At 45.4% G+C, this 27,335-nt stretch overlaps 1 protein-coding gene across 2 annotated transcripts in view; it reads right to left on the reverse strand.

Annotated features, from left to right (window-relative positions):
* Nucleotides 1-5,886: 5,886 nt before the first annotated feature.
* The window catches only part of EFCC1 (EF-hand and coiled-coil domain containing 1), a 40,763-nt gene continuing 19,314 nt past the window's right edge, over nucleotides 5,887-27,335 (reverse strand). Inside the window, exons 3-8 of one of the 2 annotated variants that reach the window (XM_071440085.1) lie at nucleotides 19,368-19,522; nucleotides 17,084-17,222; nucleotides 15,194-15,353; nucleotides 12,576-12,734; nucleotides 11,083-11,152; nucleotides 5,887-9,028 (exon numbers count right to left, since the gene is read on the reverse strand). In XM_071440085.1, coding sequence (XP_071296186.1) covers nucleotides 8,895-9,028; nucleotides 11,083-11,152; nucleotides 12,576-12,734; nucleotides 15,194-15,353; nucleotides 17,084-17,222; nucleotides 19,368-19,522 — 817 coding nt within the window. In that variant the 3' untranslated portion in view covers nucleotides 5,887-8,894. Of the gene's footprint in view, nucleotides 9,029-11,082; nucleotides 11,153-12,575; nucleotides 12,735-15,193; nucleotides 15,354-17,083; nucleotides 17,226-19,367; nucleotides 19,523-27,335 lie in introns of both variants that reach the window. The other variant, XM_071440084.1, reaches the window with a different exon arrangement.

The following is a 27,335-nucleotide window of genomic DNA, read 5'->3' on the forward strand; positions in this document are numbered from 1 at the left end:
AATACAACTGTAGTTTTGTCTCATGAAACTCCCAAAGCTCCATCCAACAGCATAGTGTCAGAATCAGGAGGAAAAGGTCTCCTTAAATGACTTGCAACAATTTCCTTTGATGAAATGGGAGTTGCTGGGTGCACTCTTTATTCCTGGTTGGGGGAAAAGCACACAGCAAACTCAAACTCTAGAGTTGCAAAAAAAAAAACAAACAACAAAGGACAGCAATAAAAAATGACACTTGTGGCTGCTGGGATGGAGGACTGTGCCCTGCACACAAACCAGAAGACCTGCAATGAAAATTCAGACTTTAGCCCTTGAGTGCAACTCATTGTGGTTCAAATTATCACCACAGAATGAAAATTTCCAGGTTTATCAATGCAATATGAAAAATTTCTCTTTCTTCCCTATCCAGAGAGTATCTTTTTAAAACACTTCCTTTGCAGATCTGGACATCTGGATTTCATTCTAAAGGTTTAGTGTTCGCTACCAGGTGCTGGGAAAATTAGATTTATTCTCCCTGCATCAGTTATTCTTTGGTGTTTTCTGAGCCACCCTTGTAGTTATTTACCTCTTATGTCCTGAAATAATTTTGCATTTCAGGATTTGAAATCCTTCCTGTCCCTTTTCTCTCTCCCCTCAATACATTGCTGTTCAGCTCAGTATCTCCCTCAGTGTGAGTTGCTGCCTTGAATTAGAGGCTCTGTCAGTTTTATTTCTCTGTGGCTCCAGTCAGAGGTGTGAAGGCAGCTCCAGCTGCACTTGGTAGCTGCTCTCCAGAGCTGCTGAACTTCCCCACACAATTAGCCTTCTCCTCATGCAGAGTTAATTCTGGTTTATTTCCTGTTATATATTTCCTATTTTCCTATTATTTATTATTGAACTTAAACCCAAACTGCTGTCTGTGTTCTGTGCTGCAGGTTTTGGCAGAGGTGGGAATTTAAGGAGACCTTTTCCTCCTGATTCTGACACTCTGCTGTTGGAGTTCTGGGAGTTTCATGAGACAAAACTACAGTTGTATTGGCAGGAGTAAAAGTGGCCATGAATTGGATTTGTTGTCCAGCTGGTGACTGGGTCTAAAATGCCAGTTTGGGAATTTTAGAATTCCTCTGAGCCTCTTCTTTTTTTCTACAGTCTGGAAAAGGGTGGGGGATCAACACCAATTCCAAAGTGTTAATTTCCATTGCAATTGGCTGCAGAGGAGCAGGCAGTGGCTGTGCTTCCCTCCTGGATGACTCCAGGTGGGAGAGCAGAGTCTGAGCCTGCCTGGGCTGCTCCTCCCCATCCCCTGGGGCAGAGGCTCCTGCTCTGTCGGTGGCACCCGAGTGACAGAATGAGTGACAGAATGAGTGACAGAATGAGTGACATGCTATTTCTGAGTGACAGAAATGTGGAGCTGTTGCTGCAGCCCTCATGAAGACCCTTCCTCATGAAAAAACCCTCATGAAAACAGAGATTCCCCTGCTCTGGGATGTGAAGGTGACCTGGGAATGCTTTCCATGGCAGTGGGATGTGCTCTGTGCTGCCCATGGCAGGGCAGAAGAAAATGATACTGAAAACCTGAGCCCATCTGTGAGTGACTTTCAAATGCTCTGCAAAGCTGGGTGTGGGAACTCAGGACATCCCTCTGGCTGTCCTGGAGGACTCGAGACCCTGGCAGGGTGTGGGAACTCAGCACATCGCTCCCGATGTCCAGAGATGCCAGGAGAACCCTTGGGGGTCTCAGAAATCCTGGAATGTTGCCAAGAGTGTTTGGTGGCTTGATTTTGATCCATCCACAGAAGTGACAGCAGTTTGAGGACTTGAGAATCACTTTAGAGTGAAGGGTGTAAAAGGGACACATTTATAGGGTGAAATATAAACTTTAAGGTTTTTGGTACAGGGGGGTTATGGAGACAAGATGGAGGGATCAGGGCGTGTCTCGTCCTTCTTCTTTCTTCTTCTTGTCCTCCATCTCCTGTGGTGATGTTGGCACTTGGGAATTGGTTTATGGTAAAGGTGCACTTGCCAACATGGGTGAAAAGTATTGGAAAATAAAGGTAAATATCATGTAGGTAGATTTTAGTATAAAAAGACATGACCGCCCCGTGGGTGGGCAGAGTGCCCTTGGCTGCCTTGCAGGTCAGACCTCTGCTGGGCAGACAGAAAATTCTGTAGATAAGAAACAATAAACAATCTGAAGATGGAAAAGCTGAAGGGTCCAGACTCGTCCTTTGAAACGCGTCCACCCAAGAACCACCCTGCCCGTGTCGGGGCACAGACAGACAGATGGACCAGACAGCAGGGGGCTCAGAGACCTTGGCACAGAGTCACAGACACCTGTGCCTTTGATTTTAACCTATGGAAAAGTTACCAACTTTGTGTGAAGATTTACAAGCCACAAGGATTTGAGTAGAATGTTAGTGAATTTATCACAGGGTGAAAAAGTAGAATTGTGGGGATTTAGAATGGGGGTTCAAGAGGCAAGATGGAGGAATCTGGGCATGTCCTGTCCTCCTCCTTCTCCTTCTCCTTCTCCTTCTCCTTCTCCTTCTCCTTCTCCTTCTCCTTCTCCTTCTCCTTCTCCTCCTCCTCCTCCTTCTCCTCCTTCTCCTTCTTCTTTTCCTCCATCTTCTGCTGTGTTGGTGACACTTCTGGATTGGTTTAGAGTAGAGACAGACTGTCTAACATAGGTGATAGGTATTGGAAAATTATTGTAAATAAAGTACATGTAGTTCTTAGCATAAAAAGATAACACTGCCCTGAGGGTGGTCAGTGTGATTCAGCCTGACCTGATGGATAGATCTCAGCAGGTCAGAAGAAGAATGTTATAGATAAGAGAAAATGAACAACCTTGAAAAGCAGAGCTGAGGAATCTCAACTTCTTCTTCAGTCACAGGGCTGGGAAAAAAGAGACTTTCAACACCTCGGGAGCCATTTCAGCAACAACAAACCTGAGAGCTGGGGACGTTTTTGGGGCCCATCAGTCCCTGGGTGGATGAGTTCTGGTGTGTCTGAGCCCTGGGCATGACAGATGTTGGCTCAGAAGCAATCAGAGGCTGTTGTGGCTCCTGCTGTCCCCTGTGCTGCTGGAGCTGCAGAGTCTGACAGGACAGCAGCTCCTCCTGCTGTGTGCTGGGCTGGCACTGCCTGGGCAATGGATTTAACTCCCACAATCAGCCCAGAAACAAAAAAATCCTCCCATGGGTATTGCAGGTTCTTTATTTCAAAATAATGTTTTTAATCTAAATGGTATTTTAAGTCAAATTGTATCAGCCTCCATATATTTTCTCTCTTTTTTTTCTTGATCTGTTTTTGGCAGTCTTAAGAGGTAGAAAATTCCTCACAAAAGACTGGACCTTGCCTTTGTTAGAGACCATTTTTCCACTTGTCATTGTGAAAAAAAAACACCAATGAGAAGCAATCAGCAAAACCAAGGCTATCAAACAATAAAACCTTGAAGTACAGAAATTATCTCAAACGCTAACACCCAAACCCTCAGCTCTCATGACCTTTCTGCTTTGCAGGGTGCACGTGGGTGAAACCACTTGAATACTGATAATTTTTCAATGTCATCCCACAGCCCTTGTTTACTCCCTGGCAGAGATAAGTTACCTCACAGCTCTTTGAGGCAGAATCAGAAACCAGTAATTAAGAATGTAATTTGGTTTGTGCACCCCAGAGAACACAGGGAGCTCCCTGGGGTTTGACTCCTGCCCATTGTGAGCCAGGGGAAGCTGCCTGGAGGGAGGAATTTGGGCTGCCCATCCCTGCAGTGAGGATGTGGAGGAGTTACAGCATGAGGAGGAGCAGGGAGGATAGGAGGAGTAGGAAGAGTGAGGATGAAGAGGAGTCACACCCTGAGGAGGAGCAGGGAGGATGAGGAGGAGCAGTGAGGATGAGGAGAAGCTACATCCTGAGGAGGAGCAGGGAGGATGAGGAGGAGCAGTGAGGGAGCAGGAAGAGCAGTGAGGATGAGGAGGAGCAGTGAGGGAGCAGGAAGAGCAGTGAGGATGAGGAGGACCAGTGAGGATGAGGAGGAGTAGTAGGAAGAGTGAGGATGAAGAGGAGTCACACCCTGAGGAGGAGCAGGGAGGATGAGGAGCAGTGAGGGAGCAGGAAGAGCAGTGAGGATGAGGAGGAACAGTGAGGATGAGGAGGAGTACGAAGAGTGAGGATGAGGAGGAGTCACACCCCAAGTAGGAGCAGTGAGGGTGAGGAGGAGTCACACCCTGAGCAGGAGCAGAGCTCACAGGAGCAGTTCAGGACAATTTGTGGGACATTCATGGCATCCCAGGATGGTTTGGGTTACGGGCCCTTAAAGCTCTCCTCGTTCATTCCAGGCCCTGCCATGGCCGGAGCACCTTCCACTAGGCCAGGCTGCTGCAAGCCCAGCCTGGAACATCCCAGGGGAACCCACAGCCTCTCTGGACACTCTCTCCCAGGGTCTCACCATCTGGGAACCCACAGCCTCTCTGGACACTCTGTCCCAGGGCCCCACCATGCTCAGAGTGAAGGATTTCCTCCCATGGTCCCATCCAGCCCCACTCTCAGCTTAAAGCCAGCCCCTTGCCTCTGACCCCAGACCTTCATGGAAAGCCTCTCCAGCCTCCCTGTGAGCCCCTTCAAGGGCTCTCGGCTCTCCCCAGAGCCTTCTCCTCATGCAGAGTCAATTCTGGTTTATCTCTTATTATTTATTTCCTATTTTCCTATTATTTATTTATTATTGAACTTAAACCAAACAGCTGTCTGTGTTCTGTGATGCAGGTTTTGGCAGAGAGAAATATGTTGTAGTTAAAACTTATTTATACAGAGTCTTTGCAGATATTTCAGGTACATTTTGGAGGGAGGGGGGCACAGTTCTTGGATCTGCAATTCAAAGACCATTATTTCACCAGATTATTTTCTTGTTGATTAAAATGAAAGGTAAGAGTTTTGCTAAATCTCCTTCCCTTTCTTTTTTCCTCATGATCTCTCACCTCTTCTTTCCTCATAAAGAGCTGGATTACTTTTATCAAATAAGTATTCTTAAAAACAATTATATCCATTCTATTTGCAGAGGTGGGAATTTATAAGGAGACCTTTTCCTCCTGATTCTGACACTCTGCTGTTGGATGGAGTTTTGGGAGCTTCATGAGACAAAACTACAGTTGTATTGGCAGGAGTAAAAGTGGCCATGGATTGGATTTGCTGTCCAGCTGGTGACTGGGTCTAAAATGCCAGTTTGGGAATTTTAGAATTCCTCTGAGCCTCTTCTTTCTCTTCTTTTTTTCTACAGTCTGGAAATGGGTGGGGGATCAAGTCTAGGAGCAGGCAATTCTCCAGACAGAGTCTGAAATTATTCCAGTTCAGGAAAATAGAAACATTTTGGGAAATAATGTCATTTAAGGAACGGGTCTCATTTCAGAGAAGTTTGCTGTAATTCAGACAGCCCTTCTGAGTGAAGAAATTAGTGAGCTGCATAAAACAAGGAGGTTTTGTTCTGCTAAGCTGAGCTCTTCTGTAGGTACCTCAGTCCAGGTTTGGGGTGTGATGATTTCAGCCTCGAGGTAATTTGAAAGAAGTTGGGGAGGCAAAATGCAGTTGAGCTATTTTGGCATGCTGAGGCAAAAAGAAGAGACAGAAAAGCAGAATAGAAACCCAAGACCTCTGAAAATCCCAGTCTTTTGAAAGTAAAGTGTAATTAAGGACATAAGGATGATTTTAATTTAATTTCACACTAGGAAACACACTCTGTAGCTTTTGTATTTTGGGGAATTATACATAAAATTATTAAGAAAATAAGACAGTGTAAATACCAAAGAATTGTGTCTTAAACTCCATGAAATTATAAATCTGAGAGAGGCCCTGTGGCTGGTAATGCCACATGTCACATGCACCCTGTGAAGGTTTAGAGTCACTCTTAACACTGAGCAATTCCATTTTATTCCATTTTTATTTTAAAAGTGCTCCTTTTTTCTTGGTCCCAGCTCCTCCCATCCCCATGTACAGATTAAGGGCAGTATCATGGAAGGGAGGAGTTTGAATTCCAGGGTTTTTTCCTCCCAAAGTGTGCACAGATGCACTGAGTCCCTCAGAGCAGCTCTGGCTGGACAAGGCCACTCTGATCTGCTGCAGAAATTCTGTGACTCAGAGTAACATCTGGGATGAGTCCTCCCTGCCAAATACTCCAGAGGGAGCTTCAAAAATAAATGGGACAATTATTAAACAACTTTACAGATCAGGTGGGCTTTAATTTACTAATAGTTAATGCCTCCTATAAACAAAAAAAATAATGGGAGGAGGAAACTCTCCTTGAAAAATGCCATTTGTGCTAGAAGTGTGAACCCCTCAGAGGTTACCCAGGGACAAATTTGCCAAATGGGAAGTGAGGAGGGCGTTGGGAGGGGAAGGGACATTGAGGATGAAGTCAAATCATTTGTGGAAAAAACCCAAAAACTTCATGGTGGAGGTCAGGGGAGAAAATACCCAAGCTTCCTTTTAGGGCCAGTTTGCAGGTTTATTAGAAAATTAATAAACTAAAAGTGAGTTTGTGAGAAATAGACTGCCAGGTTTGGGGACACGGGAACAGGAGAAAAGGTCCAGATGGTGACAAATCCAAATGCTGCAAGAACCCTGCAGTAAATGAGGACCCAGAGCCAGGTGTGTGCCTGCATTAGAATCCTGCTCCTGAACACACAGATCAGGCTCATTTCATCATTTCCTGGCATTTGCCCTCTTTACACCTCTGCCATGTTCCTGGGAAAGTCAGAGAGCTGCACACAACAAAAGCTGATACTTGTTGGGATTTTTAGCAAATGAAGCCAAGCAGGGATCTGATTTCTGCTCATTTAAACTTTTGCCTGTGGCACAGCTAGAGGCTGTTTCTGGAGAATATAATCCTAGCATGTACCTCAGTATATACTCACTAACAGTATATTATGCTCTGGTATTTTGTTAGTAATATATTTAGCATTAGAAGACAGTTTTATTTCTTAGAGCATGAATATTTTCTTATGTATATATGTCCTGTCTAATGTATCTTTAATAAAAATGTACATTAACAATATATATCTATTCTTACATTTTTCCTCTGCTAAACCACAAAAAAACCCCAAAATACAAAAAAAAAAGAGGTAAAACACCATTGAACAGTTTGTTTCATTGTTTGCATAACACCTTTTGTTCTCTCCTTTAAAATGAAATTAAAATAATACAAATTTTTGTTCCCAGTGTGGCTCAAAGGTGTCACAGTTTTCAAGGGAGGTGTGTGTGAGCCACACAGTGTGGAAAGGAATGGAAAAGAATGGAAATTTTATTCCCCAGCTTGCATTGTGGACCTTATTCCTGTATGAAAACCTTTTTCCTGGGAAAAATTCATGCATGTACAGTTGAATGATCTTATTTCATCATTATCTCAGGCAAATCACATTCTTCAAAGATCCACAGTGCATCTTTTCAGTAATATCAATTCAGCTGGCTCTTTTAGGAACTCTGCCCCTGTTTGGCAGGTGAATGACACAGCAAAAGCACCTTGGAAGAAACCTAGGTTGTTTTTTTTTTTACTTTTGCCCCAGGAGTTACTTTATTGCTGATTAAAACATTCCATGGCACCACGATTAGGCCCAGCTCTTTATATTAATTGGCCTCCAGGTGGGGCCTAATTTTGTGTCTCTGCAGCTGCATTGAGGGAAATTAAAATTTAGAACTCACTTGTGCACTGCACGAGTTGTTTGCTAACACAGAATGACAGCAAAGTGAATTTTTCAGCCCTTCCTTTCCCTGAGAGCTTGGGAACAAGATTGCTTTGGACCTCCTTCAAGCACTTAAATTTAACTTCTTATGTAAAATCTGACTGTTGTCAGGAAAGGCTGCTGCATATTCCTAAGGCATCTCTATAATTGCAAATATAAAATTCAGCAGAGCAGTAAAAAAGTCTAGCTTCAGAGTTAAATAAAGTGAATAATTGAGTGAGAAACACAGAGCCCTTAAAACCTGCACTGCTGACACACACTCCTGGGTATGTTTATCATTCAGTTTGTCACCTGTAGGGTAAGGGATAACAAATCCAGGGATAACACAGGCTGCCTTGGCTTTGGAGTGGGGCTTCCACAAAGGCTGCAAACTGTGCCCAGCCCCTGCATAGCCAGGACTGTAAATCAGGGTGGGTCAGGTGAGGGTGGTGGGCACAGTTTGGTGCCAGCCCAGTCCCAGTTTTGCAGGGCTGTAAATCAGTGTGGGTCAGGTGAGGGTGATGGGTACAGTTTGGTTTGGTGCCAGCCCAGTCCCAGTTTTCCAGAGCTGTAAATCCTTGTGGATCAGGTGAGGGTGATGGGTACAGTTTGGTTTGGTGCCAGCCCAGTCCCAGTTTTGCAGAGCTGTAAATCCCTGTGGATCAGGTGAGGGTGATGGGCACAGTTTGGTTTGGTGCCAGCCCAGTCCCAGTTTTGCAGAGCTGTAAATCCCTGTGGGTCAGGTGAGGGTGATGGGCACAGTTTGGTTTGGTGCCAGCCCAGTCCCAGTTTTGCAGAGCTGTAAATCCCTGTGGGTCAGGTGAGGGTGATGGGCACAGTTTGGTGCCAGTCCAGTGCCAGTTTTGCAGGGCTGTAAATCAGTGTGGGTCAGGTGAGGGTGATGGGCACAGTTTGGTTTGGTGCCAGCCCAGTCCCAGTTTTGCAGAGTTGTAAATCCCTGTGGGTCAGGTGAGGGTGGTGGGCACAGTTTGGTTTGGTGCCAGCCCAGTCCCAGGGGCACCCCAGGGCTGGGCTCTGCAGTCCAGGTGAGGCAGGGCTGTGCCCAGCCAGGGCTGCTGCTCCTCCCTTGGGTCACTGCTCGCTCCTGGCCAGTCCAGGTGTGGCTGAGCTGGACAAATGTCCCTCATTCCTCCTTCCAGCTGGACAAATGTCCCTCATTCCTCCTTCCAGCTGTGCTGGGGCTGCCTGGGCTCAGCAGGAGATCACCAGGGGGTTGGACAGGGACTGTGGGCTCTGTGCCTGCTCCATGGGCTGCTTGTGCAAGAGTTCACAGGCTGCCAGCTCCTGCTGAAGGGTGTCCAGCACTTCCAACAGCTGGGCTTTGCCTTGGGAAAGCAAATTGCAAACATGAGCATTTGAACAAAGTCAGGAAGTTGCAGTTTCACAATCATAACAGGCTCTTTTCATAGGTGCCCTTTCAAGTGGTTATCATTAAATGTCTAAATTTTGTGACCAAAAAATGAATTTCTGTCCAAAAAAACCATGAGCAAATCTGGGTTCAACTGTCTTCTCTGGTCTCCTCTTGCTTCATTCCCTGCTCACTGAGGTCTCACATACTTGTGTGAACAAAGACAATTTCATATCACCATTGCCAACCCAACCCACTTTGGCTTGTCAGAGAAAAATGTTTGATTACAAAGACTTGGGACAGAAAAATATTTGATTACAAAGACTGGGAAAGCTGCTGAAGCCTCCCCAGGCACACAGGCAGACAGTGGGAAGCAGAGGAGGTGAGCTGTGTATGGCAGTGGTGATGCAGAATGCACAGAGAGCAGCACTTGGGAGTTCTGGGGAGCTGAGCTGTGCTGCTGTCACAAAGGGAGGAGTTTGAGCAGCATCCCTTGGTATTATTGTCACTGCTAGTAATGAAGGGATGGGACTTCTTTCAGGCCAAAAATGATTTATTACTCAGACAAACATCAGTCCAGGGGCTGTGAGATTTTAGAGGAGCAAGCATTCAGCCATAGCTCAAGAGCAGTCACAAGTTCTTTGTTACAAGGCAATACAGAACTTTCTAACCCAATGGACAGCTGCCACAGGGTTTATTTTGCTTTTCTAACCCATCACCTTCACTCACTTCTGCTGCACTGTGGATACTTTTATCCAATGGCTTCTGTCTCACATGCACACAAATGCTTCTGTTCTAATTCTGAGCTCTCAGCTCACTCCACACAACCCCAGCCCTACACCACAAACCCTTCACCATCTCAGCAGTGCAGCTGCTCACTTAAGGCATAATCTTACAACTATAGAACCATAAGTTTATGATTTTTCTGCTTAATATCTGTATATTGTATCTTTACATCAATCCAAGGTTCTCTCAAGGCTGCAGCTCAAACCCTTCAGTGGCTATGGAAGTTTCTGTTTTTCCAATTCCCACACCTTGGAGTGCCTGTTCCTGTACAGGATAATTGGCAGCACCTTCTGGACTCTGCTGTGGATCCAAACAGGCTCCTCTTCGGTTCTCCCAGGAGAACATCAGAGCCATGGCTCAGCTCTGGTTTCTCTCTGTATTGGTGTCCTGGAGCCTACAAAACTCTGTCTTTGCCCTCTTTTCTCTGCTTCCTCTGCAGCTGAAGAGCACAGCTGCCTGTGCCCTGGATTGCTGGGCACAAGGAAAAACAGCCTTTGAAACTGCAAACCCCAAAGGGTTCCCATGCTGTTCTCCCTAAATCCCTGTAAATAATATTCTCCAAAACCCAGCCCCCAGGCCACATCTGGTCTTTTCTAATCTAGTCTTTGCTGCCTGCCTATTAAAGCCCCTCCAAGCCGTGTTCCTGGGACAGGATGTTCATTCCTTGGAGGGAAGTACAAATGCTCTGCTAATAGGAACAAAGTAATCAAAGCAAAGCCCTGGGGCTGTGATCCCTGCACGGCTCCTGCAAAGGCAGCTCCAGACCACTGGCACGGGACAGGAGCTTGCAGGTTTAATTTTCACACCAGGATCATGAAGTGCTGTTATTAGAGGAGTGCAGGTTTGAGCTGGTTTCTGCACAGAACAGTTCTGATGGGTAAATCTTGTGTTGCACAGAAGAACCCAACACACTGGGGTAGCAAACCTGAAAACAGCTGCATTATATACTTGGTCATTTCTCCACTTTATCCACTCGTATCAATGAAACCCTAAAAACATTTGTAGGATACTGAATTATCCCTCAAAGGCCAACTTTTAATTAAAATTTGACTAAAAAAGTACCTTGGGTGTGGTTTTGATGCATCACAGACTAGAAAGCATCACTTTCTATTGGTATTCTTGCAAGCTACCTCCCTCTCCCCAGCCTGTACCCCAGGATTTGAAATATCCTTTTCCTACCCAGTGTTTGTCCCCAAAGGACACTTTTCAGGCTTCTTGGGCTTTAGATGTGATTTCTTTTCTTACCAGGCTGGGGGTCACGGCAGGATTCCAAAGTGCTCAGCAGGATTTTCCCCAGGGCTCGCTTTGATATGTTCTGTAAAAAACAAACCAAAATGATGGCACCAATGTGTCCTTCACCAGCTTACAGACTTGCAGCAGAACCTGTGTGCAGGCTATTTGCATTTGGAAACTAAACCAAAATGACACTGAATCCTGATTAACACAAGATTTAATGTTTGCTTTATTTTTAAGCATTTGATCTTAAACCCTGCTCAGACAGTTTGTAGGGGGTTGTAATTCCTTACTATGGTTGTGGATAGAGGAATAACAATTATTCAGCAGGAAATACAGAATTTTCTAGAGCTTGTGCCTAAACAGCTGTAGGTGGCAAGGAGGGTAAGCAGAGCAAAAGCTCTTTGAGTCCTCTGCCAGGTCTGTGGGAAGGTGAACTGGACCTGGTGGTGTTATTTCAGGAAAGGTCTTCTCAGACCCAGCTGAAGAACAGAGCAAATGTCCTGTGGTAGGGCTGGATCTGAGATGTAATAAACGTCAGCCAAAGTGAGAGCACTGTAAAAACTACTCAGGATTTGGATGGTCTCTCTCAGTGGTGGTTTTACATATGAAATCTGGTGGGACATTACATAATGTGCCTGGGAAAGCAAACTGTCCTCATTTGCTGTCAAGACACTGGTGTGCTTTCTGGGAGATGGTCTGGCAATCAGTTTAATTAGCACTTAGAGAGCCCTGAGTATCTGCAGGGCCAGGTTGTTCTTGCTAAAACTTCAAGAAGTGGAAGTGGAAGGGAGCAATTCTGGGAGGAAGATGCTGTTACCTCCAGGCAGAGCTGGCCCTGCTCCCTGCCTGGAGCCCCCAGAGGGGACTGGGGCAGAGTGGGAAGCAGTGTGAGGATTTCACATGGCCTCAGCAGCACCGTGTGAGGTTTTATGAGTCCTCTCAGGATGGGTGTGTGCCTTTGGGCAGTCACTGTCTGGTGGCAGGTCCTGTTGGGAATGAGATATTTCAGACATGAAGGTGAATGTGCTGGGGAAGTGACACTGAAACCCACAGGTTCTGATGGGTCTCTTTTGTCTTGGGTACATCCCATCAGGGATTATGTGGATTCTTGCTAAACTCCCCTGGCAGTTTTATCTCTTTAATGCTGACTCAGAGTTACATTAGGATGCAATTAAACAAAGGTCCTGTTCTAGAAGGAACAATACATATTCTGGAATCTTCCTGACTGCTCACTCTTCTGTTTTCCTTGTTTGCCCTCAATTTTGGTTTAGAGGGTAATGAGCTTGGAGATTCAGCTCCAAGGAGACCTCTAGGCTTTCAGAAAGCCAGACAAAGGGGCCAAAAGCTTTCTGCAACCACCAGGCAGCTCCCAGGGCACACACCTGCAAAATCCTGTCCTGCTGTACGGGATTTTGTACTTCCTAGAAGGGATGAACATATTCTCAGTTTGGAAGGGACTCCACAGCCCAGTTTTCAGTCCCTGGACTGCTTTCTCAGCATACCAGATCTCGGAGCTGTTGGAGAAGCTGCAGCACATCCAGGAGCTTCTCCTCCACCAGGGACAGCCGAACCCTCTCTGTCTCCAGCATCTGCAGCTCCATCTTCAGCACTTCTGTCTCCTCCACCTTCTGCTGCAGCTCCCCGAGCCAGGGGCCCTTCATCTGCACAAAACACAGCAAACTGAAGGCACTGGAGCTTCTCCTTTCTTGCCCAAGGATTGCAAAGCTGAGTTTTCCCCCTTTTGTGGTAAATGGGGCTCATTCCAGAAGATTCCCTTGAAGGGAAGTCCATTTCTTTAATGTGCTACATGAAGTGAGGTATCAGGGGTTAGGAAATCAGAGCTTTGCTCTTGTGCACAATGGGAATTCATTCATCACTGGGTACAACCAGCTCATTCAGGAATTTTAAATATTACATTTGTTATATATTTTATACTTAAATACTAACATTGCTATGTCAGCCTTCTCCCCTTTTGCATTCCTGTTGTCCTCTATAGAGCAAAACTAATTTGTGTGCCCTCAGCACAATCATTCTTTGTCTTGCAGCTCCTTCCTAGCAATCACCTGTACACTCAGTGAGACAGGAAGATGTCTCTGTCCCTGGTGCAGTGGGGACCAGGTGAGGAACACCAAGAGCAACAGCCTCTCCACTGTTTCTCCTTGCTTTTCTCCAGATGTTGGGATGAACTTCTCCTTTGACCCTGCATGGCAGTTCATAAACTAATTGCCTTTTTAATTAAGCTGGCAGCTTGCATGTGAGCTCATATAGAAAATAATTGGCATTTCTTTGTAACACTACACTTGGCAGCATAACACTTTATTTTTAGACTTTAGAACTCGTGTTCTCCCCATCTATCACCCCCAGGTCACCACCCTGTCTTCAGGAGGAGCTATTTATAAGCGTTTGCCTGATGGAAAGCAGAACTTTCTAGACATGACAAATCTCAGAACTCTCTCAAACTCTGGTTTTACAAGCCTCAGGTGGAGCAATTATTAATCAGTATTTGAGAGTGCTGCCCTTCACTTGCCTGCTGAGGCTCTTGCTTGTTAGCCTTGTTTTTTGTCTGATTTTCCACACTGAGCAGGTACAAACAGAAGCAAATACAGCCATGTGTAAGGCACTTTTGTCAGCCTCAGAGAAGGTGTTGGTGGTTTATTTTTTTGCAAGGTGCTTGAGAGAGAGCATTTCTCAGTCTTCCTATTTTGCTTTCTGTTGATTACAAGGAGAGTCACCTTTTTGACAGGAATTTTTTATTACTTGTCTGTTTTGTAGCAGCAAATTCCTCCCCTATAACTGCTGGCTAATATAAAAGGGCTTAAGAATAAATTTCCTAACAGGCTCAACATGATTCATCCTACTGCTATTTAATTCATGTCACAGTGAGTTGGCACTGTCTCTTCTTCACCTCCCTGCTTGCCTCTAAATCAAGAGCAACAGATTCCATTTTTCTTCTGAAATTTTGTATTAATCTGTTGGTAATGGTGCTTTTCCAGACAAGCTGCACAGAACTAATATCCATCAACAGAGATGAAAAAGAGGACAGTATGATGCTGCAGAAGAAGATGAGCATCTCAGAATGGGGAAAAAGGAGAAGAAAACTGGCACTACCTGCAGGTATCTTTTTTCCTGTGGATTGATGCTAAGCAGTAGAGAAGGAAATTTTGTGTTTCTCTAAAGAATATTGCAAGGATAAATTGCCATTGAAAGGTGCAAATTGTGTAAGGCAGAAACAGGATTTTATTCTGTTTTTTTTTTTTTTTTCCCTAACAAGTAAACTCTTTCATTTAATTTAGTCAAGAAGAAAATTATATGAAACACTGTTAAAACACAAAGGATGGCAACATGTGAAGAAGCTGAATATTTTACCCTCACTTTAAATATTTCACTGATTCACATAATCCTTCCAAAACTACTGGCAACTTTCTGCTTTGTTTAAAGATGGGGTATAAAATACTGAACAAGCACAGGAGAAAGCAGATCAGGGCAATGCACTATTTTTGTTTCACAGAAAGATTGCTGGCACTTCTGTGCCCATCAGGGGCTGAAGTCTGCAGAATTTAAATAGTGAGCTCACACAGGACTGCTGGGATACAGCACTGGGGCTTTAAATAATGTGGTTATAACCTCTGCTCAAGGGGAGCTGGACATGCTGCAGAACTAATTTTATTCATATTTTATTATATTAGATTTATATATTATATTTATGACATAAATATGTCAGTCTAAACCCAAGAAAAAGAGTAAATGGGATAATTTACTCCAAAACAGGGAGTCTCAGCCAGCCTGAGGGATTTATTGAAAAGCTATCCTGCTCCCAGAGGTGTTGGATGCCTTAGGATATGGGAGTGCTTCATGCACAGCTGGAGAACCTCAGTAAATCAAGGACAGCATTTGAAGGGCCTGGCGTAACTCTCATCCTCCAAAGGCAGTTTTGGGTAGGAACCAGAGCAGAAATGCAGGTGTTGGAGGAAAGCAGGAGATGTCTGAGCTGACAAACTACAGCACAACGAGAGACATCAACAACAGAGGGCAGAATGGCCAGAATAAAATACAAACACACACAGATGCAGGTCCCCAAAGATGCATAAACAGCTCTCACACTCTGCTTGGCACCTGTTACCTCTTCCATGCTTGTTTCCAGTTTTTTCTCTTGGTGGCCCTTGAGTTCTGGCTGCTCTGTGAGGGGGGAGATTGTCCCCAAGAGCTCCACAGGGTCCTTCCCCTCAGTGCTGCTGGTCTCCAGGTAGGACAGCAGCTTTCTCCATGTCTTTTCATCACATCTACACACATCATTAAGAGAAAAGAGTTAGTGAGACCTCACAACAGAGGTCTGTTTGTTAAAACCAGTTTTCCTGTGGAATTCTTGGCAGCACGGGTCACAAATGAGTGTCTGACACTGGCTGAATACCATCGGTTTAGGAGATAATGTTTGGGTTTTTGATGGAGCGGCATAGCGTACGACGTGGACTATCCTACATTTCATGGCCTGTCTGATGGGGCAGAGAGTGTGATGCATAGTTATACATACCCTGAAAGCATGAAGAAAACTTGCTGGGGGGAAAGGGAAGGGTAGAGTTAGGTGTTCCTGTAGTTAAATTTTGTAACAATGGTTTTTCAGGCCATAGATCTCGGAGAGAGGCTGAGTAGGAATTTATGATAGAATTTGGTTTTTTTTTAGGGTTGTACTTTGTTTTAGGGGGTTGGCAGTTGCATCTAACCCCTCCCCTTATTATGGGGTGCTGGGGCTGGTTGGCTGGTAAGCTTGGGGGTTTCCTTTGTGTCTTTGGTGCTTGTTATGGTTTATTTAGGGGGGGCATGTTGGTAGTGTTTGTTTATTCAGTGTCGTTGGTGGCGGATCATTACCCAGAAGCCTGGGCCAGTTGGGTTGTTGTTGGTTATGGCCTTGGGATGGGGTTGGTAGTGGTGGTGGGGCTTGCTAGAGGGGGTGTGTTGGGGTTACTAGCGGACATGGAGACGGTGAATAGTGGGGGTCTGTTGTTGGTCCAATCAAATTTTAGTGGGGTGGCTATGCCTCATTCAGAGGGGGTGGGATTGCTTTTGATTGGAGGGTGGGGATTGTTGTTGACGTTGTTTGTGGTGTTGGAGCTTGTGCGGGGGTTGTCTCGGGGGGCGATTCGGGCTGTTTAGTGGAAGGATCAAGAAGTAGTTTAGTTAAAAATGCCAGCTTTGGGAGTTGGAGATGAGGGTTTGAATCCTTTCTTCCTGAGATAGGGTGGTGGGGTAACTCTAAGAAGGGGTTTAGTCTTCAATCTTTGGCTTACAAGACCAATGTTTTTATAAACTATTAGAGTTCATTAGAGTTTGAGTAGTTTATTTTCTAGGTCGGCTGCAAGGGGGAATAAAACCAGGATGATTGTGAAGTAAGTGAATGAGGCTAGTTGGCCAATGATGATGAATGGGTGTTCTACTGGTTGGCTGCCTAGTCAGGTTAGAATGAGGACGTTGGTGACTAGGGTTCAGAACAGGATTTGTGATAGAGGGCGGAAGGTTATCAATGGCAGTTTTGATGTGTGTAGTAATGGAGTGAGGAATAGGAGAGGATCGAGGCGGCTAGGGCTAGCATGCCTCCTAGTTTGTTTGGGATGGTTCGGAGAATGGTGTAGGAGAATAGGAAATATCATTTGGGTTTGATGTGAGGAGGGGTGACTAGTGGGTTAGCTGGTGTAAAGTTTTCTGGGTCTTCTAGGAGGTTCAGGGGACAATAGGGCCAGGGAGACAAGTAGGAAAAGTATTAGTGCAAGTCCTAGAATGTCTTTGATAGTGTAGCATGGGTGGAAGGGGACTTTGTTGCAGTCTGAGGGGATGCCTAGTGGGTTGTTTGATCCTGTTTCGTGGAGGAAGGGGGCTAATTAGGGCTCGGGGGCAATCTCCAGCCGGCTGCTCCCCACGTGCCACACAGGATGGGCACAAGGCTCCTGACTGCAGCCACAGGTTGTGAAATGATCTTTGCAAAGGGCTCAAATGGCATTAATTAACAAATTAAACTTACCCACTGCCACAGCAAGGGGGCTTGGCCAGGATCCTCCTCGCGTGGCCCAGCTGGGGAGCGCGGTGCCCTGGCCACTGCTCCTCCTCCTCCTCCTCATCCGAGGCGGCCTGGCCCTCCACGGAGCGGCAGAGCTGCTCCTCTGCTGGGAGACAGGCAGCCCTCAGCAGCACCCCAACAACCCAGCTGTTGCACTGTGATGCCATGGTTTGCCTCAGATACCCTGGTTTCTCTCTGTAGATTTCCCCAGGAGTGCCAATCACCTCTCCCTTCCCCACCCTGACCCCTGCTGAGTGCTGTCTGTCAGTCCTGGCATTCCAGAAGGACGTCGAGTGATCGGCAAAGCTCAAAAGATGCCCTTCAGCCCTGGGGGACATTGGCCATCCAGGTGTCATTTGTCCCCTGAGACTTCCCCCCCTTACCTGGTTGGTGGGATCCCTACCCCTTCCCTGCCCCTCTCCCTGGGGTTAAAAGACACAGCAACCACTCTTCTCATTGGTTACAGCTGTGGCCTGTAAAAGTCAGGCCCGTTCCCAGTCTTTGATAACTGGCCCAGCTGCAACTCCTTAGGGGTAAGATTACTTTCTACATTATCTTTATTTTCACAGTTGGAGGAGTTCTGTTGGAGCAGTTGCTGCATTCAGAGGCCCGTGTGCCAGGAATAAAGCTCTAGATCAAAACCCTCCAGCAGAACCTGACTCCTTTTCCTTCCCCTCGTCTTGAAGCCTCTCTGCCAGAGCTAAACCTGAGCTCCTGCAAGCCTGGACTTGTCCCAAGCACCCAGCTGCAGCATCCAGCCAGCCAAAGGTGTCTGTGAGGTGAAACCACCACACACCCAGCCAGCCAAAGGTGTCTCTGAGGTGAAACCACCACACAACCAGCTTAGCCAAAGGTGTCTCTGAAGTGAAACCACCACACATCCAGCTTAGCCAAAGGGGTCTCTGAAGTGAAACCACTACAGTTGCCACCTCTGGTCAAGCAGCAAGGGCTGGAGGAGCCCAGGCACAACCCATCTGGCAATATTGGTAAATAATTCCATTACCCAGCTACACCCCCAGCCTGAGCCAGAACAAAGTGTGAGCCTGAAACCCCAGGCAGGTCCCCAGCAGCCCTGGGAAGGGGCTGAGGCGGTGTACAGTGTACTGGCTCTGCATGGGAGGCCTTTACAGAAGTGACACAAAAACACTACAGGCAGATGCAGCCAAGATCCTTATTTTTAACTTGGAGCTGTTTATCTCAACTCTCTTCTTTCCTTGAGGTAAGGTAAGGATAAGTGTGAAGGATCAGTTGTTGTGTGGGACAATTACTGTTCAAGGACACAATTTTTTTTCCTTGTTCATCTCTCTGGGTTAGTTTTTCTGCCTAACTAATCCTATTTTGCTTGATGGAGCATTTCCCCCTATTTTAGAATCTATGACCCCATGATTTATTAGTATGAAAACATTTTGCTAAAAAGCTGCTTGTTCTTGAAATACAGGTAGTGTAATTTTATGTGGAAACTCTGAGCTGGCAAAGTGTGTGATTTGATAAAAAGATTTGTAAAAGCAGGTTTGGTTTCTAAGTCTAGCCAGGTGAAGAACATGCTACAATGTTAATTGTATTTACTTGTCACTATTTTTAACATTCCCAAGCAGCTGCTTGCCAGCTCCACTCAACATACACCTAAAATCCAATTTTTTGTCACAACAAATAGCTCTCCAGCCTGCAGTAAAGGTGCCTTGTAACTCAGAATTATTGTCCAGATAAGTGCTTTTGTGGTCTTTGAACTGGATGTGCCCAAAAATATAAATCACTGCAGGGAGGCCAAAGCATGCAGTGTTATGGTAGCTGTTAGGGCTACATGTGCTAAACAGTTTGGGTTGTCCAGAGTCACAGGAGCAGCCAGGATATTTCCAAGGAACGTGGCTCTACAGAATATTAACTGAAAATTGTTCCCTTGGAAATTATTTTCGCTGAGGTTCTGCATTTTTATTTACAAAGAAATGAAATCTTTATACTTTTGAAGCCAGGAAAAAAAGTTTTGGTGGGATGATTCATATGGAAAAAATCAGTTTTAAATCATAGCTCTAAGTGATAAGTTCAGTCTTTCATTAAACACAGAATTATGTGGGGAGTGAGGAGCGGAAATCTGGGCTATGAGGTTTTGCATAGGTCTGGGATTTCACGACTCTCTAGGACTGGTTTGTGGTGTGGTGCTTTGCCCTCTCTGGTGGTTTTGCTGCTGCTGGCACCAGAGGTGAGAGAGGCCAGGCAGTGTTTGGGGCTGGCTTTGGGCTGGGGTCAGTACCGTGGTCAGCGGTGCCTGGCGGTGCCACAGACGCTCTGCGGGTGCCCCCAGGCACGGCTGCTCCCTCCTGCTCCTGCTGCTCCTCCTGATGCTGCTGCTGCTGCTGCTGCTTGGAGCTGCTCTGCTGGGCCAGCTGGCATCGCTCCAGTTCCGACCTGCAGAAGAGGCCAGAGGGTTGTAGCTGAGACAGAGACAGTACAAAGCAACACACTCCATTTCCAGAAGGCTTCAAACCCTGTTTTTATTCTAGCATGCATGCTTGTTCTACATTCTTACAAAGCTCCTAAATTTACACTTTACTCACTGGTCACGAGAGACAAGCAAAGTGCTTCTTGGAATAAGCAGTTACAAGTTTCACTTATTTATCCTTCTTTCTTTCTTGGTTTCTATGTCAATGACCTTGGTAGGGAATTCTTTCAGGGTTAAACATGGATCCTCTTGTCAAACTTCTCAATGGCTCACAAAAGTTGCTGTAAAACTTTTTCCACACCAGAGTGAGGTTGGCGTGCAGGAAATTTGGAAAACCAAGATGTGCCCAGCATGGCTTTGGTAGGATGCAGCTGCTGGGACTGGCTGAAGAACGGGGCCATTGTCCCCAAGGGCTGCCTGAGGTGACTTCCCTGACAGCCAAAGGAAGGTGGATTTCAGCTGTCCTGTGATAAGAAGAGCTGAACAGTGCCTGTAACTTTTAGGTCAGGTCAAAGACCTCTAGGAAACATCTATGGAGTGGTCACTGTGGCCACAGGACCTGCACCCAGTCCCGTGGGCTCAGACATGGCAGGGAGTTGGATCCATGTCTTGAGAGTGATGGGATGAAGCAGAGTCAGAGCAGTCAAAAAGAATGATCCAGGAATGGTGGCACACCTGGGAACCAGGGAGGAGTGCAGGGAACCTTGCAGGTGAGGAGTGTCTTGAATGGGTGTCATTGCTGACAGCCTCCTCTGGGATTGTCTTTGTCTGAGGTCAATGACAGGACATCACACTTCTGTGTTTTAAAGGAATGGCTTTCAAGGGATGGGACACAGATCAACTAATGTATCTGAGGAAAAAAAGGAGTCCTCAAAGGTGCCAAATTCCCTCCAAATTCTTCCGTGGGTTAGTTTTGGTCTTGTGAATATTGAGTATTTCCTTTATTTAACACATTAAATAGCAAAAACGAGAGCTAAACCACTTAGCAGCTAGGTCCTGCTGACACAAGTTGTATCATGTAAGCTTTCTGTACAAATCTTGTGCTTCCTGCCAGGAGCTCCAGCTGCAGCTGGGAGGGGACTTTGGCTGCAGGGACAGAGCAGCTGAGGCCATGACCAGAATTGCAGAGCTTTTGTTTAACTCAGCTGCTCCTGAGGAGCCACACCAATGGTAGCTCCCTTATTGCCTGTGAAACCATAAGGAGTAAACAAAATCATGAATTTAACCACAGAAGTCACTATTTAAAAACATCTGTAGGGGAGAAGCTGAGCTCAGCCTTGCTGAGAAGCCAGCACTTGCTTTACCCCCTTGAGTAGGGCTGACTGCATTAAAAACTGACTTACTTCATTTACAATTTATGCTGTTATTCAGCTCAGCAACAACTGGATTTCCTGTAAAGCCAAGGGAAACAGCAATCCACATGATCGGTTCTGGAAAAAATAATTCTGGAGTGGTGCACAAATAAAATGCACTGTAAAGCCTGGACATTCAGAGTGGGGGCTCTGAGAAGCATCACAGAGCTTCAGAGTTCTGGAGAGCAGCTGGGGAATATTCCCCTTCAAAGGGATACTGCATTTTACTTTCCTGCAATGTGCTGATTTTCTGGTACTCTACAGGAATCCTTTACAATTTCTTGAGCACCATAGTTGGTGTCTGAGCAGATTGTTCTCAGTTTTGAGCTGCAGTATAATTCAGATTGCTTGGGTTTCAGATTCTGGAGTTAGTTCACATAACACAGATGAGAATATTTCAGTGAATATTTATTGCAGTGGTTAAGATTTTAATGTATAAAACATTGAGAATTTTCAAGTATCATGAAAATCTTTTCCAGCAGGTGTGGGTGAAAGGGACTCGAGGAGGAGCTGGAAGCAGGAATCCTCACTGCTTCTCAAACACAGGTTTAATTCTTTCCTCATTGCTATTCATACAGCATCAAATGGGTCTCCATAAATGAGAAGCAGAGTGAATAAACAGCACATTTGTTTGGGGCAAAGATCAGAGGGGGAAGGTTTGTGTGGGGTGAGCGTGGCAAGGCTTCCATGGAGACAGGGAAACAGCCCCCATTCATGGCAGAGCCTTTGTCCCCAGCATAATGGGCAGCAGCACTGCAGAGGGGAGAGTTTGCAAAGTACTGGACCTCAAAGTAATGTCCATGACTAATTGGCTTTTAATTGGCTCTGCTGTATTGTTATGGAAACATGGAGCTGCAGGAAAACCCACCTGCTTCTGGTGCTAAGCAAATCTTGGGCTTGAATAATTCCTGACTGTTCAGAAAATAACTCTGAGGAATTATTAACTCGTCATTCACAGACCTTTAACTGGTCTCTTTTAGACACTTCCTTGGAGCAGATCAAACAGCTGTGTGTGTACATTGCCCTGAGTGTAGTTATACTCAGAGCTACACTTTATTTTCAAAGTGTAGGACTTGTGGTTTTTAGCCAAAATGAGGTGTGATTTTTATTTTTGTGCTATTTTACCTAAGCTGTCAGAGTTCAGGGAACTCAGAATGGTTTCAGATTTGGTTTACTCCCTGTGGGAGTTAGAGACTTCAGGCGTGCACATTTTGGAATTATTTATGACTTTTCATTTACAGCTGAGATTTTGTTTTCACGCTGGAGCTGAGCATCTGTGTGAGGTTCTGAATTCACCTCTCTCTGGTTGGAGCTGTGAGCTCCTCCCCAACAGAAATCCAATGAATGAACTTTCTGTGATCAATCCAGATGCTTCATCTCAGCTTTTAAATAGCTTGATCTGTCAGGCATTAAAGATAAATGTTTAAAAGCATTAATTTTTAGTGGCTATAATAAAGATCACTAAATATCCTGGCTTTATATGGGCAGTTCTAAAGCATAGTTATAACTTCAACTATAACGGTTACAGTTCTGGGAGGTTTCCAGTTTCTTGGCTGACGATTTTAATTTTCTTGCCAAAATCACCAGCCTCTAGAAAAAAAATCACTGATGTTTTCTTGCAAACCTTTCCATCTCCCTGCATGTTGGATATGAGCAGGCAAATCCAGGGATGGTGCTGGCACACACAGCAGGACTGTGCCTTGCTGTCCCTCCTGTGGTGGCTTTGAGCACTTTGGAGGCAGCACCAGCCCTTGTGCACCCATGATGGAATAGCATTGTTTGAGGTCTGCTTTTAGCCCAGCCCACAAGGAACAGCAACAGAGGCATGTGGGAGCAAACACAGCCTCACCCCACACGCCCGTGCCAGAATTGCCTGGATACATTCTGTTTGTCCTTCCTGCTTTTCAAACTCACAGTTTGAGAATTCTGTCTTACCTGACTTGGATTTTACAGAAAGATGCTTGAAAGTCTACAATGAAAAAATGAATAACTAAAATCCTGTGGTGTTCTGAGCACTGACTGCTCTAACCAAGGCACTTGACATTAATCATTGAGGCCAGGGAAAGCAGAGCTGTGCTCCTGTGATCATTTCCTTGTGTAACAGCCCTCACCTCGTGTGTTCCTTCACGTAGACCTGTGCTGTTTAATCCCCAGGAATCCTTCCCTTATCTCCTGGGTGCTGCAGTGTATGGCAGTAAAAATCAAATGTCCAGGGAGCCTTTTAGTGTCCTCAGAAGTGTTCTTCCTAACAGACTATTTAACAGCTGGGTGAAGATCCTGCACAATTCCACTCTGAAAGCTTCAAAATGTGCCAGAGCTCTTTCTGATGTCTGTAAAACTGCAGCTATCCCTGAGTGTGGCACAGACTGAGAGCTCCTGCTTACTGGCATGTGAATTCCTTCAGGATTTATTTCAGCACCTCCCAGATTTAGAGCCTCGTGGATCTGGGGTGACAGGAGAGAAGATGGCCCATTTAACAGCAAACACTGTGCCTTCAGCTGGCTGTGAGTTATTTCTGACAGGGTCTTCCTGAGTCTGGGAAAACACAACAGGAATGTGTGAGGGAGGGGCTGTGAGCAGCCCTGCATCCAAGCTGGGTATTTCTGAGGAGCTGTGCAAAGGGGTTTTGGTGCCTGCAGCTCCCCAGGAGAGCTGAGCTGAGGTGTCAAAGCCAGCAGCTTCCACTCCTCAGATCCTGCATCAGGAAGCAACAATTACCTCACCCTGTTTGTGCTTTGCAAAAACATCCTCAGAGCTTCAGAGTGCTGCTCTCCACCAGAGACTCTGGAATTCTGCATGTTCCTTCAGTCCCAGCTCTGTGCCTGCTAGCTTGATGCCTTTAGAAAGTTTTAAGTTTTCTGAGAGCAGCCTGTCCTTTGCCTTCTTGAAATACTGTTCTGGTAGGTGACTGAAAAGTAACTCCTGAATTGATTCACAGAACTCAGAATGTTCTGAGTTGAAAGGAACTCCCAAGGTTCAATCTTAAGTGAATAGCCCATGGTTGGATCAAATCCACAATCTTGGCATTATTAAAACCATGCTCTGAGTAACTGAGCCAATCTCAGGGTCAATTACGTTCCTTTGCAAATATTTATAAGTTATGTGCCAGTTCCTAAAGACCAGAAAAGGCTGCCTAATGATTCTGCATTTATTAGGATTCTGCATTTATTAGGATCCTGTGATTTGGCAGCAGTTATAGCAGCTTCTATTTTGTCTTTTGTTGCTGATAGGGTTGAATAAGAAACATTATTGGGAGGTCAAAAGCCACTGGCAGGAGTGTAATGTGACCATCTTAGCTGCTCCCTGGGAGTAAGAACTGATTTCTGCCAGTGTTCAGCACTCTGGCTCATTTCCCTTCTCCATGCTGGACCTCTGCCTGTCTCAGCAGCACCTTGCATTTCTTTGATGAGCCCCAGTCCAAGCAGGTTTGCATTGCATTCATCACCAAAGTCACTTAAACTCAGATCTAAGTTTAAATTTACATAGACTCTTTCCTAGCGGAACACTTAAGTAGGTGCATCATTTTAGCCAATTATGACATCTCATTGACATAAACTCAGTTTAATTAGAGTTTAGCCCTCGTTATGTGGCCACCACAGGCTGCAGTGCAGAGCTACTAAATGAGGTGAAGGAGAGAGATGGTCACAGGTACAGGAAAATTCCTCTTGGGGAAGTTGGGGAAACAGGATTCCTGTTTTCCAATGAAATCAATAATATTTTAACAAATGGCTTTGTTTCTTTGCTTCTCCCTCTTAAAAAACAAAAATTAAAAATTAAGCCAATGCTTAATTGCAGTTTTACCCTCATTATTGGAGGCTCTCTGTGGGGGGTTCCAGCAGAGTGTGAGGGGTTGGAGCTTTTTTGGGGGGACACACCATGATCCCCATCACGAGCAGCCCCTGCCATCCCCAGGAGCCCCACAGGGGGCAAAGACCCTTCCTTTGGACACTCTCACAGGTATTTAGAAACAGATACTTCCTCTTGTTTTCAGGGAGCTTCCTCAATAGATTTCCACAGGAAGAGAGGGAAATCTGTATGAAAAACAGGAAGCAGTCCTCAGAAGCTTTCTGTGATCAGCACTAGGAGGAAGACTTAAAATAAATGTGGTTGTTTGAAGCAGTAGGTGATACCAGTGATGTTATCTTATGTAAAAACAGTGATTAATAACATCACAGGGCTGCAGCAGGATTAAAAACTTCAGGTGTTTATATATTTAGCTTTTCATTGTAGTTGACAGTAGGTGACCAGCACTGAAACTTCTGTAACCTGGTTTTTACACCATATTTTCTATTTTCACTTTACTGCCCTGGGCAACCCTTTTGGAAAACTTCCCATCTCTCTCAATCTTGGATGGCATCCCAAACTTTCTCATGCTGATTCTGTTCCTCTTGCCCCCAATACAAGACTTCATCTTTTCCTTTGGCTTTTTGACCTTCTATAATTCAGCTTCAAATCCTGAGATTTATGCATTAGAAGGGAAGACAGGTCAGGATAAAATCTGACAGAATCTGACATACAGAAATATTTGTTAATTAAGACCTTCTAGAGGTTTTGCAGTGATCCTTTCTGATCCATCTTCAAACTCCCACAAAGTTCTAGATGTTATGGAGTTGTTATAGACTTTACTGTGGGCACTGAAAAGAGAGAGGGAATTTGTAACTCTCCACCTTAAAAGCAACTCTAGTCACACCAGGAAAATGTTCAAATTTTCTCCCAAATTTGCCCCAAACCATAACATGGCTGCATTGGGAATCTTGGGCTGTGGAGTGTAAGGTAGGTGACACAGGCCCATCAAAAATGGGGATACAGCATGTGGAATGACAATTCTGAGAGGAGAAACTCTTACATTTGTAAATCCTTCAAAGGAAATTTGACTTACTTTTACTGTCACTTGCTTCATTTCATAAAGCCAAACATCAGAAAGGAGAAGATGGATTTGGCCTTCACAGTGTGTTGTTTGCATTTGAGAACTTAGGGATAATACATTCTGTGCTCACTTCTGATACAGAAAATGGCAAAAAATGAAAGCAGAGGATGTTTGAGTTCCACAGCTAGGCTTTAGTAATTAGACACATTGTATTTCAAGAGATACATGAAATAAAAGCTCAAAATCCTCACAATGCAAAAGCATCTGAAACAAAATCTGTTTTATCCACTCCACTCAGCTGGCAAATGCTGCTGGTTGGATTTTTAAAGGCAACACCCCAGAACAGGGAAACATTTCATGTTGTACTTTTGTACTTTTTGAAGTTTCCATCAGAGTGAGCACAGAAGGCTTTGGAGATGTGAGAGGGTCCCTTTGAGGCCAGAGCACAACCAGCAGGGATGTGCTGCTCAGTTCTGGGCTCCTTTCAGCTCAGTGCCACAAGAAAGCCCTGCAGGCTTTGCTTGGCTGCTCCAGCTAGAACTGCTGGAAGCACTGCTGTTTGCCAAGAGACTGTTTCATCTGAGAGAGACTTAACAAAACAGCAGCAGGGCTTTGGAGTGAATGTAGATATTTCCTGGTTTTGGTTTCTGTAGATACCTTACACAACTAAATGGGAAAAAAAATCAATATAGTCCGTGCAAAGTGCAATATTGTTGCTGTACTCAGCCTGAGATTTATCAGCAGAGCACCCTTCTCCCTCCAAACCATCACTGATGGTTCTTCAAAGTGCTCCTGATTGCTGTGGGTGCACTCAGTGCAATCTTTCACTGCAGGAATGAGTGGTTGCTCCCTGTGATGTGCCCTGGGGTTCAGGAACTGAGAGAGGCCCTGGCAGAGCATTTTCAGAGCTGCAGTGACCAGCCTGGCAAGAACAGCTAAAGGTGGCACTGACCATGCCCTGCCTGCCTTTGGGGCTGGAAATTCCTCCAGCAGGGCAGAGTACATGAACCATGGTATTTCTGGAGGGTTGTTAAAGCAAGCTGCTGGCAGTAAAGGGAGCCAGCTGTAGGTTTGTGTCCTCCAAGGATTAATGACAGCATCCCTGGAGCATGCACGAGGCTGCTTTGCATTAGCAAAGGCTCATTGAACTGCATTGATCCTGCCCAGAGCTGGGGGAGTCAGGATAAATCCTGCTTGTTTCAGGGCTCTCATCCCCCTGGGAGCAGAAAGAACCTTACTTTCAGATGTGAGAGCCACTATTAATGTTGGGTTGAGAAGTAACAGGCTCCAGATCTGATGAAGGGCCAAAGCCAGGGAAAAAACCCAAGTGGTGCATAAATTTGATTTTCTAGCAGAAACGTTTGTTTAAGATACCAGATCATTCCCAGATCTCCAGTTAAAACCCAAACACATGATTTATAACAGAAATCAAGGCTATTCCACATGCAATCTGTTTGAGATGACTTTTCACCACTCGTGCCCCAGTGCCTCAGGCAGCCTCCAGGTGTGAGCACCTCGTGCTGAGAGTGCTGGCACCTGCTTCAGGAATTGTCATTCAAA

This window comes from Agelaius tricolor, unplaced genomic scaffold (genome assembly GCF_023055355.1).
Source record: "Agelaius tricolor isolate 1412-34295 unplaced genomic scaffold, bAgeTri1.0.p SCAF_14, whole genome shotgun sequence".
NCBI lineage: Eukaryota > Metazoa > Chordata > Aves > Passeriformes > Icteridae > Agelaius > Agelaius tricolor.